Source organism: Colossoma macropomum, unplaced genomic scaffold (assembly GCF_904425465.1).
Source record: "Colossoma macropomum unplaced genomic scaffold, Colossoma_macropomum, whole genome shotgun sequence".
NCBI lineage: Eukaryota > Metazoa > Chordata > Actinopteri > Characiformes > Serrasalmidae > Colossoma > Colossoma macropomum.
Window position 1 is genome coordinate 33,459,804 of NW_023494801.1, and position 11,839 is coordinate 33,471,642.

At 43.6% G+C, this 11,839-nt stretch overlaps 1 protein-coding gene across 1 annotated transcript in view; it reads right to left on the minus strand.

The window, feature by feature from the left end:
• The window catches only part of mpp2a (membrane protein, palmitoylated 2a (MAGUK p55 subfamily member 2)), a 27,229-nt gene extending 15,591 nt beyond the window's left edge, over positions 1-11,638 (minus strand). The window contains exons 1-2 of the mRNA XM_036590527.1: positions 11,585-11,638; positions 2,509-2,557 (exon numbers count right to left, since the gene is read on the minus strand). Coding sequence (XP_036446420.1) covers positions 2,509-2,539 — 31 coding nt within the window. The 5' untranslated portion in view covers positions 2,540-2,557; positions 11,585-11,638. The remainder of the gene's footprint in view (positions 1-2,508; positions 2,558-11,584) is intronic.
• Between the last annotated feature and the right edge of the window lie 201 nt (positions 11,639-11,839).

An 11,839-nucleotide genomic window follows, 5' to 3' on the forward strand; every position in this document is an offset into this window, starting at 1 on the left:
AGAGAGAAGAAAAGAAATAAAGGGAGAGGGAGAGGGGAGGAAAGGAAGAGTGGAAGATAGAAAGAAAAGAGGAAGAGTGAAAGAGAGAGAGAGAGAGAGAGAGAGAGAAAGAGAGAGGATAGGTTGAAAAAAAGGAAGACCAAAGAGAGTAAAAGAGAAAAAAGAGAAGGAAAAGAGGAAAAAAGAGAGAGAGAAGAGAAGAAAGGAAGAAAGAAAGAGGGAGAGAGGAGGACAGAAAGAGAGAGAGAAAGTAAGGAACACATGCACTTTTCCACAAACTGGGTCAGTTTATAGTTCAGTGCGCAAAATGACTCAATTAAGTCCAAAACCGATTGAATTAAACCATCACAAACACACAGAGCAGCACTCAGACCGAGTCACTGAGTCTAACAGCCCTCCAACTCTGCTCTGTTTAAATGTGGGGAACTTCACTCACAGCTGCACAGACGGGGAAACACATTTGACCCTGTAAAAGACCTAATTAGGCGGGACGGGGATTTCACTACAGTCACCATGAGCCTCGGGCTCTATAGACGCCGTTCACTGCCTCAGAAAAGCTATTAACTCAGACGCAAAAGGAGAAAATCAGTTTGTTTCTGAAAAGCTGACGATCCACTAACAAAATCCATTACTGGAAGAAAACTGGGGCTTTCCAACTTTAACACTCATGTGACTTTGAAAGAGGGAATTTTTTGTTCTGCATTTATGGAAACAGTTTACTCAAAAATGCAGTTCAACTATATATATATATGTTATTTAATATTCTACAATTTGATTTCATTTTATTTTTTCCTATGAAGTCCACGTAATATTTGTGTGGGTTTGTGTACCAAAAATGTTCAAAATTTATTTTTACATTTTTTTCGTGAAAACTTAATTATTCCTTAGAATTTAACAGGCTGTTTGTGTTACTGTACCTTTAAGAACTATATGTGTAAATGAGGCCAAACTGTTGTAGAGTGAATGGGTGGGGCTAAACTGCTACAAGCTGAATGGGTGGGGCTAAACTGCTACAAGCTGAATGGGTGGGGCTAAACTGCTGTAGGCTGAATGGGTGGAGCTAAACTGCTACAAGCTGAATGGGTGGGGCTAAACTGCTACAAACTGAATGGGTGGGGCTAAACTGCTGTAGGCTGAATGGGTGGAGCTAAACTGCTACAAGCTGAATGGGTGGGGCTAAACTACTACAAGCTGAATGGGTGGGGCTAAACTGCTGTAGGCTGAATGGGTGGAGCTAAACTACTGTAGGCTGAATGGGTGGAGCTAAACTGCTACAGGCTGAATGGGTGGGGCTAAACTGCTGTAGGCTGAATGGGTGGAGCTAAACTACTGTAGGCTGAATGGGTGGAGCTAAACTGCTACAGGCTGAATGGGTGGGGCTAAACTGCTACAAGCTGAATGGGTGGGGCTAAACAGCTGTAGGCTGAATGGGTGGAGCTAAACTACTGTAGGCTGAATGGGTGGAGCTAAACTGCTACAGGCTGAATGGGTGGGGCTAAACTGCTGTAGGCTGAATGGATGGAGCTAAACTACTGTAGGCTGAATGGGTGGAGCTAAACTGCTACAAGCTGAATGGGTGGGGCTAAACTGCTGTAGGCTGAATGGGTGGAGCTAAACTGCTACAGGCTGAATGGGTGGGGCTAAACTGCTGGAGGCTGAATGGATGGAGCTAAACTACTGTAGACTGAATGGGTGGAGCTAAACTGCTACAGGCTGTATGGGGGGGCTAAACTGCTACAGGCTGAATGGGTGGGGCTAAACTGCTGTAGACTGAATGGGTGGGGCTAAACTGCTGTAGGCTGAATGGGTGGAGCTAAACAGCTGTAGGCTGAATGGGTGGGGCTAAACTGCTGGAGGCTGAATGGGTGGGGCTAAACTGCTGTAGCTGAATGAGGGATCTAAACTGCTACAGGCTGAATGGGTGGGGCTAAACTGCTGTAGACTGAATGGGTGGGGCTAAACTGCTGTAGCTGAATGGGTGGAGCTAAACAGCTGTAGGCTGAAAGGGTGGGGCTAAACTGCTGGAGGCTGAATGGGTGGGGCTAAACTGCTGTAGCTGAATGAGGGATCTAAACTGCTATAGACTGAATGGGTGGAGCTAAACTGCTGTAGACTGAATGGGTGGGGCTAAACTGCTGTAGGCTGAATGGGTGGGGCTAAACTGCTGTAGGCTGAATGGGTGGGGCTAAACTGCTGTAGACTGAATGGGTGGGGCTAAACTGCTGGAGGCTGAATGGGCAGTCATATGTAAATGTGTTTATGGTTATGACTCCATGACAACTTCAAAACGGGCTGTTCCTGCAGCCTTGTGTCCATTTATGGACTATATGATTTGGGGAGTGAACTGTACGTTTTGAGACATGAACAGTGTTTAAACTATTTTATTTCATGCGCTCTTTAAGTGACCCGGCATAAGAGTAATGTTGCCTCATCAACCTTGATAAAAAACAGGCTTAGATTAGGGCAAAACAGAGTCATATTAGGACTGTGAATCACTGCAGGACTTACCAGGCTCCGTGCCAGTGGCAGCCACAGGCATGATGACTGAGTCTCAGAACTGGAGAGAGAGAGAGAGAGAGAGAGAGAGAGAGAGATTAAATCCTGTTAAAACTGATATTAGAAAACATACATCAAATCTTTTAAAAAACAAATGAGTTTGAATTCAGTCACTACTATTAAAGGGGTTTTATTTTTTCAAACTGTCGCTTTAACGAAATCGTTTGGATGTAAACAAAGTCTTTCAGTGAGGGAGCTTTCAGAGGTGGACGTCTGGTTCCTATCACCACCACTGTGAACAATTCTGACTCGGTGAGTTTCTCCAGAACAGAGCGTTTCACACCAAACCACTCTGAACGCAGAAATTTCGAGAAATCGGTGGAGTTCCCCTTTAACCGGAGCACGGACTGGAGTATGGACAGGAGCGAGTGGTGATGAGTTGAAAACACGGACTGGTAGTCAGTGCAGCTTCTAAACGGAGGTGATCCGATCTCTCCGTTTTGTTTTTGTTAGGATCTGTACTGCTGCACTTACGCCTGTGTCCAAAATGAAGAGCAGAGCTGTAGGTGATTCTGAAACGACTGAGAAAGCTGTAGAGCAGAGAGAATGAAATGATGATTAATAAATGAATAACCAGAATGACTCGTATTGCAAGTGGTGACCAGATCTCGAGACTAATAACTCAGCCTATCATTAATCTTTTACAACCCCATTTCCAAGTTGGGACGCTCTGTAGAATGTAAATGAAAATAGAATGCAATGATATGCAAATCAGGAAAACCATATTTTTGAAGGAAAATACTACAAAGACAACAAATCAAATGTTGAAACGTGTTTTTTCGAAAAACATTTGCCCATTTTGAATTTGATGCCAACAACACATTCCCAAAAAAGTTGGGACTGGGCGCCTGTTTACCACTGTGTTTCATCACCTCTTCTGTTAACAACACTCTGTAAGCGTTTGGGAACTGAGGAGACACTGCTGTAGCTTTGAAACGTTTTCCGGTTCTTGTTTGGGGCTCATTTGTCATATTTTTCATTTCATAATGCGCCAAATGTTGTCAGTGGTGACCGGTCTGGACTGCAGGCAGGCCAGTTTAGCACCGAGACTCTTTTAATACGGAGCAATGCTGCTGTAATACATGCAGAATGTGGTTTGACATTGACTTGCTGAAATAATCAAGGCCTTCCCTGAAAAAGACGTCGTCTGGATGGCAGCATATGTTGACAAAACATGTATATATCGTTCAGCATTAATGGTGCCTTCATAGATGTGCCAGTCACCCATGCCATGTGCACTAATGCCCCCCAGAACATCATGAATACTGGCTTTTGAACTGTGCACTGATAACAAGCTGAGTGGTCTTTAGCCCGGAGGACAGTGTCCATGATTTCCAGGACACATTTCTATTTCCCCTCAGTCCATTTTAAATGAGCCCAGAGAAGGTGGCAGCATTTCTGGATCCTGTTTATGTATGGTTTCTTCTTTGCGTTTAAGAGTTTTAATTCGTTTCTGAGCCCATGTAGTGATTTCCACTAAAGAATCGTCTGTTTTTAATGTAGTGTCGCCTGAGGGCCCAAAGATCACGGCCAGCATATACTGGTTTTTGGCCTTGTCCCTTACATACAGAGATTTCTCCAGATTCTCTGAATCTTTTAATGATATTATGTACCGTAGATGATGAAAAGCAAAAGTTCTTTGCTATTTTGTGCTGAGAAATGTTTTTCTTGTATTGTTGCAATATTTGCCCACACAGTCTTTCACCGAGTGGTGAACCCCCCCCCATCTTTACTTCTGAAAGACTCTCTGAGATGCTTTTTAATACCCAATCATATTACAGATCCTGTTGCCAATTAACCACCAGGTGTTTTTTTTAGCATTACACATATTTACCAGCCTATATATATATTATATATACATACAATTTGGCAGACCTTTTGCACAGGCCGCACTTTGTGTTCTTATTTTTTTCCCTAATATGTTAACTTAGGCAAATAAACAGTAGGTGTGTATGAAAATGGAGTGTGTTCTCTGTAGAGGACGCTTTCACTCATTATTAAGCAAAGCATGTAACTTTAACATTATTTAATTGCATATAAGATTATTAATATGACGAGTGATCCAAACTTTTGAGCAGTGGAGTATCCGAGTGAGACGACAGGAGAACAGCAGTAAACATATAAAAGGCTCGGATGATGAGGTTGGGGGCGCATCTGCTGTTAGTGATCCTTGTTGCCATGGCAATAAGTACAATATAAATGAGCAGTGCAGTTTGCAGACTGCAGAATGAATGCATGTGTCCGTGCAGAACAAGACATCCCCCCTCCCCCCACCCCACATCAGCCACACCCCCTCCCCTGCCCCACACCCCCTCCCCTGCCTCCACACCCCAAATCGGACAAGACAATAAGAGGGGAGCAGGTGCACAGAGAGAGAGAGAAAGAGAGAGAGAGCATTAGTGAATAGAAGAGGTGAGACAAAAGGAGACACTGCTTTTCTTTACGTTGTAAAAACAAGAAAGACAGAAAAAAATTCCCTCTCTTGGCCACAAAATAAACGAATAAATCTGTTCCAAATTACACTATTTTAATTTAGTAGTAACTCACCATAGTTATGCAACAAGTGCAATGATCTTTATTCCTTTTAAATGTAACGACTGGTGAAAATACAAAATACTTCATAAAAGTACTTAATAAAACATGTCTAATGTATTAAGTATATTCCTATTCAAGTGTTCACAAAAAAAATTGAGTGACATACAAAATAAGAATCTAAACATTTTTGGTTTTGCTATGTCATGTTTATGACATATCAAATAAATGCCACAACTGCATTCAGATATCCCTTCATTAAACGAGAAGAGCAAATGATAGGTGTTTCTAATAACGTGGCCAGTGAGTGGAAGCACAAGGTAGGTGTTTCTAATAAAGTGGCCAGTGAGTGGAAGCACAAGGTAGGTGTTTCTAATAAAGTGGCCAGTGAGTGGAAGCACAAGGTAGGTGTTTCTAATAAAGTGGCCAGTGAGTGGAAGCAAAAAGTAGGTGTTTCTAATAAAGTGGCCAGTAAGTGGAATTACAAGGTTGGTGTTTCTAATAAAGTGGCCAGTGAGTGGAAGCAAAAAGTAGGTGTTTCTAATAAAGTGGCCAGTAAGTGGAATTACAAGGTTGGTGTTTCTAATAAAGTGGCCAGTGAGTGGAAGCAAAAAGTAGGTGTTTCAAATAAAGTGGCCAGTAAGTGGAAGCACAAGGTGGGTGTTTCCAATAAAGTGGCCAGTGGGTGGAAACACAAGGTAGGTGTTTCTAATAAAGTGGCCAGTGAATGGAAGCACAAGGTAGGTGTTTCCAGTAAAGTGGCCAATGAGTGAAAGCACAAGGTAGGTGTTTCTAATAAAGTGGCCACTGACTGGAAGCACAAGGTGGGTGTTTCTAATAAAGTGGCCAGTGAGTGGAAGCACAAGGTAGGTGTTTCCAATAAAGTGGCCAGTGAGTGGAAGCACAAGGTAGGTGTTTCCAATAAAGTGGCCAATGAGTGAAAGCACAAAGTAGGTGTTTCTAATAAAGTGGCCAGTGAGTGGAAGTACAAGGTAGGTGTTTCCAATAAAGTGGCCAGGGAGTACCGATGCAGCAAAGTTCAGCTTTTCCTGCTAATAATCTAATAATCAGTCTGAGGAACAGAGCAGCACAATTCTTTTACTGTTAGGTGGGCCTGAGTTTACACGTTCTCTTTTTATAGCAAAAGAACAATCAGAGAACACACAGAACCTCACACGTCTCTCGTGCCTGTGATCTGACAGAGCTGCTGGGTGTTCTATGAAGCTAAAGGAGGATATTTATATCCAATCCTGAACCGACCCTCAGCTTCTTCTGCTCCATTCCAGTGCTCATCCATATTCAGAAGAGTTAGTCAGTGACTGTTATCCCACTAAACACATTGAGAGGGTCTGATCAGTGGAGGCTTCAGGCAGGAACATTTGAGCACATATTCTCAAAGCAGCAGCACAGGATTAAAAAGGCCCACCCATTCAGCCTACAGCAGTGTAGCCCCTCCCATTCAGGCTACAGCTGTTTAGCCCCACCTATTCAAGCTGAAGTTATAAGGAGTGTTTCAGTTCGGACTGCTTTTTGAATGAGGGCAGCGAATCAGAACAGAACAGAACAGCTACACTGCTGAAGGCCTCCACAGCACCTGCACTGCTTTAGCTGATATTCTGGCTGTGAAGTGTTGGGGAGAGGCTCCCAAATAGATTTATAAATCATCCAGGAGGGAACCTGTATTGACCGGCTCTAATGGGGACAGCTGCTCTAAATCCAGCAGAAAATAACCAACGGAAGTAGAACAAAATGGGTGTTTTCAGCCCATTCAGTACAAGGTAGTTTTTCAGGAGATGTTTCTGAGGAGATTAGATATAAGATAATCCACTTGTATAAGAAAAGAGAAAGTTAAAGGAAAATAAGTGATAAAAAGCTACAGAGAAAATGTGACTCCTAACAACCACCTGGAAGACCTGGTCGACCCCAAAACTGCCCCCATCAGATAAACAGCACTTAAAGCTCTCATCTTTGAGAGAGAGGAGAAAATCAAGCTGCTTCAGATCTGAAAACATCCACAGGTGTTTCTGTCCATCCTTCCACTGTGAGAAGACGACTCAGCGCTGTGGGTCTGAAAGGATGTGTAACTGTCAAGAAGAACCTCACCGAGAAAAGGAGACGGACCACCGAGTGCACTGATGAAGTAAGAACCCGTTTTTTGTGTTTAAACTGAGAGGCTGACAACTTATGTTCTTAACTAGAACCAGGCTGGTGAGCTAGCTAACAGGCTAAAAGAGCCAACAGCCTAAACAGCTCCATCATTAATATCACAGGCTTGAATTAAAGCACTTACAGTCTGATTAACTGTAAAACTGCAGTATAAAAGTCTAAAAATGTCTCTTGAATGTCTCACGCGCTTCAAATGTCTGTGTTTCAGTCAGAAGTCGCGTCAAATCCAGGCTGAATCCCAAACGGCTCTGTACTCCCTAAATAGTGTTCTAGCTATGAAAGTTTAGGAAATCAAGCCTCTACAGCCAAACAGTGCATCATGTATCGAGTGTGGATGAGTCCCGAATGACTGTTTCTTAGCTGTGTTTTGCTCTGTTGAGCTGCAGGATCCAGTATTTAAACTCCTATGTAGTGCACTATGTAGGGAGCAGGGAGCCGTTTGAGATTCAGCCCCTATGTGAGAAGAGGGCGCCGCTGGATTGGTGCTAAACAAGACTCATGGTGGTAATTTGGTGAACAAAAAGTACTTATAAAGCGAAAGTTTTTGCATTAAACAGTGCTAAAAGTTAAAAAATCATTAAATGACCACAGTAAACAGCGATGGGTGACCAAACTCTCTCCTCATTCAGTGGTTCATGGTTGCTTGGCAACGATACCATACTGTAAAGCAGGGTACCCAACTCCGGTCCTGGAGGGCCAGTGTCCCGCACAGTTTTGAGGTTTCCCTACTCACACACACCCATTAAACCTGCCAATTCACAGAAAAGCGTAATCAGGTGTGGTTTAGCAGGTAAATCACCAACGTGTGCTGGACCAGAACCGGAGTTGTGCAACTCTGCTCTAAAGGAGCTACATTTCTTGGCGGAATACTTGTTTATGTCAATTATTATTAAAAATTACTCTGTACTTTATCATATTGTATGTTGGCAGGTGTTTTATAAAAGCTTCGTGTCGTGCCTAAGAACATCCTTCCCTGTGATAAAATCTCAGTAACGCACAGCCTGGAGTGGCTCATTGCTTTAATATTGGTTTTCTGCTTAATAATTTGTACTTGAGCCCTGCGATGGACTGGCAACCTGTCCAGGGTGTATCCTGCCTTCCGCCCAATGACAGCTGGGATAGGCTCCAGCACCCCACCGCGACCCAGAAGGATAAGCGGTTTAGATGATGTATGTATGTATGTATGTATAACTTGTACTTGACTGTAAGTTAAATAAACGAAGGGTGGTCTCTGACTTTTGTACGACCCTGTAAGTTCAGGAGGGGCTGGTAGGTCAGGTCATTAGCTGGATCTGGTGAGTGCAGGTCAGTGGACCGAGAACCACCGATCTAAAGGTCTGGCTTCAGGTCAGCAGTGAAGCGGCTCTCCAGGATTTAAAGCTCGCTGCCAAATGGACTCAGTCCAGCTCCTTTTGGCTAAGTCCGCTGCTCGTTCAGCAGCTGAGTGAGGTCCCGAGGGAGACACTCTGAGGGGGGTTTCCCTGCACCAGCGGTTCTCAAACTGGGAGCCGTGATGAGGGGGGGGGCACTAAAGGGGGCCGCAGAAAAATCTCAGAATTGTCAGAATTATGTTTGGTTGATTTTCTAAGTGAAAACAAGTTAATAAAAACTTCACAAACATCTGCACATTTCAATGCACAATTACTGTTTATTTACGGAATTTAACACATCGGAAAATAAAATAAAACATTAAATATAATATTAATAATATTTTTAAAATGTTAAATAAATAGAAATTGTGCACAAATAACCAGACTCATCACATTCTCCATCCATCTAAAGAGCCAATGAAGAACAAAGCACATTTAAGCATACAAATGGTTCTTTATAGAACGCTAAATAGAACCATTCCCTTTACTAAAGAACCCTTAAAGAGACAACTTTGTTAAGAGTGTACACTCAAAGAACCATCTGCATGCTTAAATGTTTTTTGCATGGTTCTTCAACGGCTCCTCAGATTGATGTTGTATATGGTTCTATACAGAACCTTTTTAAAATGGTTCTATATAGCCCCAAAAAAGGGTTCTGCTGTTGTTACAAGCTTGACATCGTAGTCAATATGCTATATAGAGCTATTTTCAAACACAAAGAACCACACACATTAAATTCTCCATCAAGAGCCATTGAAGAACCAGGCCTGCAAATTGTTCTTTATAGAACTCTAAACAGAACCATTCCCTTTACTAAAGAACCCTTGAAGAGCCATCTTTTTTAATTGTGCACATTTGCATGCTTAAATGTTTCTCTGCATAGTGAAATGGTTCTTCAAAAGGGGTCTATGTGGCACCAAAAAGGGTTCTACTATTGTTACAAGTATAACATTGTAAACAATAGAAGAACCCTATGCTATATAGAGCCATTTTCAAAAACAAAGAACCACACATCACATTCTCCGTCAATCTGAAGAGCCACTGAAAAAACACGCAAAAAAAAATTACACCTGCAAATGGTTCTTTATAGAACTCTAAATAGAGCCATTCTCTTTATTAAAGAACCCTTAAAGAGCCATCCTTTTTAAGTGTACACACATGCTTAAACGGTTCTCTGCATAGTGAAATTGTTCTTCAGATTGATGGAGAATGTGTTGTGTCTGAAAAGGCTTCTATGTAGCACCAGAAAGGGTTCTTCTATTGTTTACAATGTCAAGCTTGTAACAGTAGAAGAACCCTTTTTTGGTGCTGTATATAACCCTTTTCAAAAAGGTTCCATACAGAACCATACACAACACATCCTCCATCTATCTGAAGAACCATCTTTTTTGAGATTGCACCAGCGGGCCAGCCGGAAAACGCTGAGCTAAAAGCCAGTGGGCTGCCAGCTCTGCCGTCAGTGGGCCGGCAGTGGGCCGTTATCCTCTTTGGAACCTTGAGAACCAGTCTTTGGGCGGGCCTAGCAGTCTACCTGAGCGTCGGGCCTGCCATGAACTCTGTTGTACCCAGATCAGTTTCTGTGGAATTCTTCTGGAATAAATACATTTCAGAGTTCAGATAATTCTGGTCTTGGCGGCACCTCGACTCGTCATATCCCTGCTGTCCATCTGCCCCGCTGGGCTGCGGCCCTCACGCCCCATCTGTCCCCCCGTGCTCTCGTACACAAAGCCCTCCCGCTCTGTGAAAGCGCGTGGGCTCCTTTGGCAGCCTTTGTCCCCCCACAACTGAATTAAATAGTGAGGCCGATCTGAATACTTATGAATATTCATACTGATATGAACAGTATGGTGACTGCAGGATCAGTGCTGTGTGTTCAGTCTGTAACAGCAGCAAACTGTTACATCACTCAGACTCAGTGTCTCTCTCTCTCTCTCTCCCTCTCCTTCTCTCTTACTCTCTCTTTCCTTTTCACTCTCTCATCCCTCTCTCCTTCTCCCTCTTTCCCTTTCCCACTCCCATCTTTCCCGTTCCCTCTCTTCCTCTCCTTCTTTCCTTCTCTCCTCCCTCTCTCTCTCATCTTTCCCCACCTCTCTTCCTCTCCTTCCCTTTTCTATTCTTTCTCTCTCATCTTTTCCCCTCTCCCTCTCCTTCTCTTTCTCTCTCATCTCTCTTTCCCTTCCCCTCTTCCTCTCCTTCTCTTTCTCTCTCTCCTCCCTTTCTCAGTCTCTCTATATATTCTTTCCCTCTCATCTTTTCCTCTTTTCCCTCTCCTTCTTTCTTACCTTCTTTTTCCCCTTTCTCTTTCCTTCCCTCTTCTCACCCTCTCTCATCTTTCCCCACCTCTCTCTTCCTCTCCTTCTCTCTCTCCCCTCTTTCTCAGTCTCTCCCTTTTCGTTCCCTCTCATCTTTTCCTCTTTTTCCTTCTCCTTCTCTTTTTTCCCCTTTCCCTCTTTCCCTTTCTCATATTTCCCACCTCTCCCTTCCTCTCCTTCTCTTTCTCTCCTCCCTCTCTCACCTTTCTCTCTCTCTCTCTCCTCCCTCTCTCACCTTTCTCTCTCTCTCTCCTCTCTCTCTCTCTCTCTCTCTCTCTCTCTCTCTCTCTCTCTCTCTCCCTCCCTCACACACAGCATGGACAGACAGTACATAAGCTGCAGACGAGCGCGTGCGACATGAGAGCATGCTACATGTCACGCACATGCTAACGACAACAACATGGCCGCGCGCGTGTGTTTGTGCAATGCATTGTGGATGCTGCGCCCCGTTTTCCACACAACAGAACACTCACGCGCACAAACAAGCGCGCGCGTCTCAGCATCAGCGCGACCGCCGCCACAGACGCGCGGCTCTTATTTAATCAGGCACGAGTTCAACATCACAGCAGTGAACACAACGCAGCGCGAGAGCGGAAAGAAACGTTTTTACAAAAGCCCCAAAATCAAACACAGAAACAACAAACTGACCTCTCTCTGTCTCGCGCTGTGATCGTTCCGCCGCGCGCAGCCTTGTTAATCTGAGACACAATAAACGAACGGTGCTTTTCCCACCCGTTTAGAGACAAGCCCCGCCCCCTCCGCTCTGATTGGCTAGTACAGGCAGTCAGCCAGTCAATCAGCAGTCCGCCACTGTCTCGTGTTAAATTAATAAACTTGAGATAAATTAGTAACTTCAAACTTTAATTACAAATATTACATCAGTTTTATTTATATTACTTATGT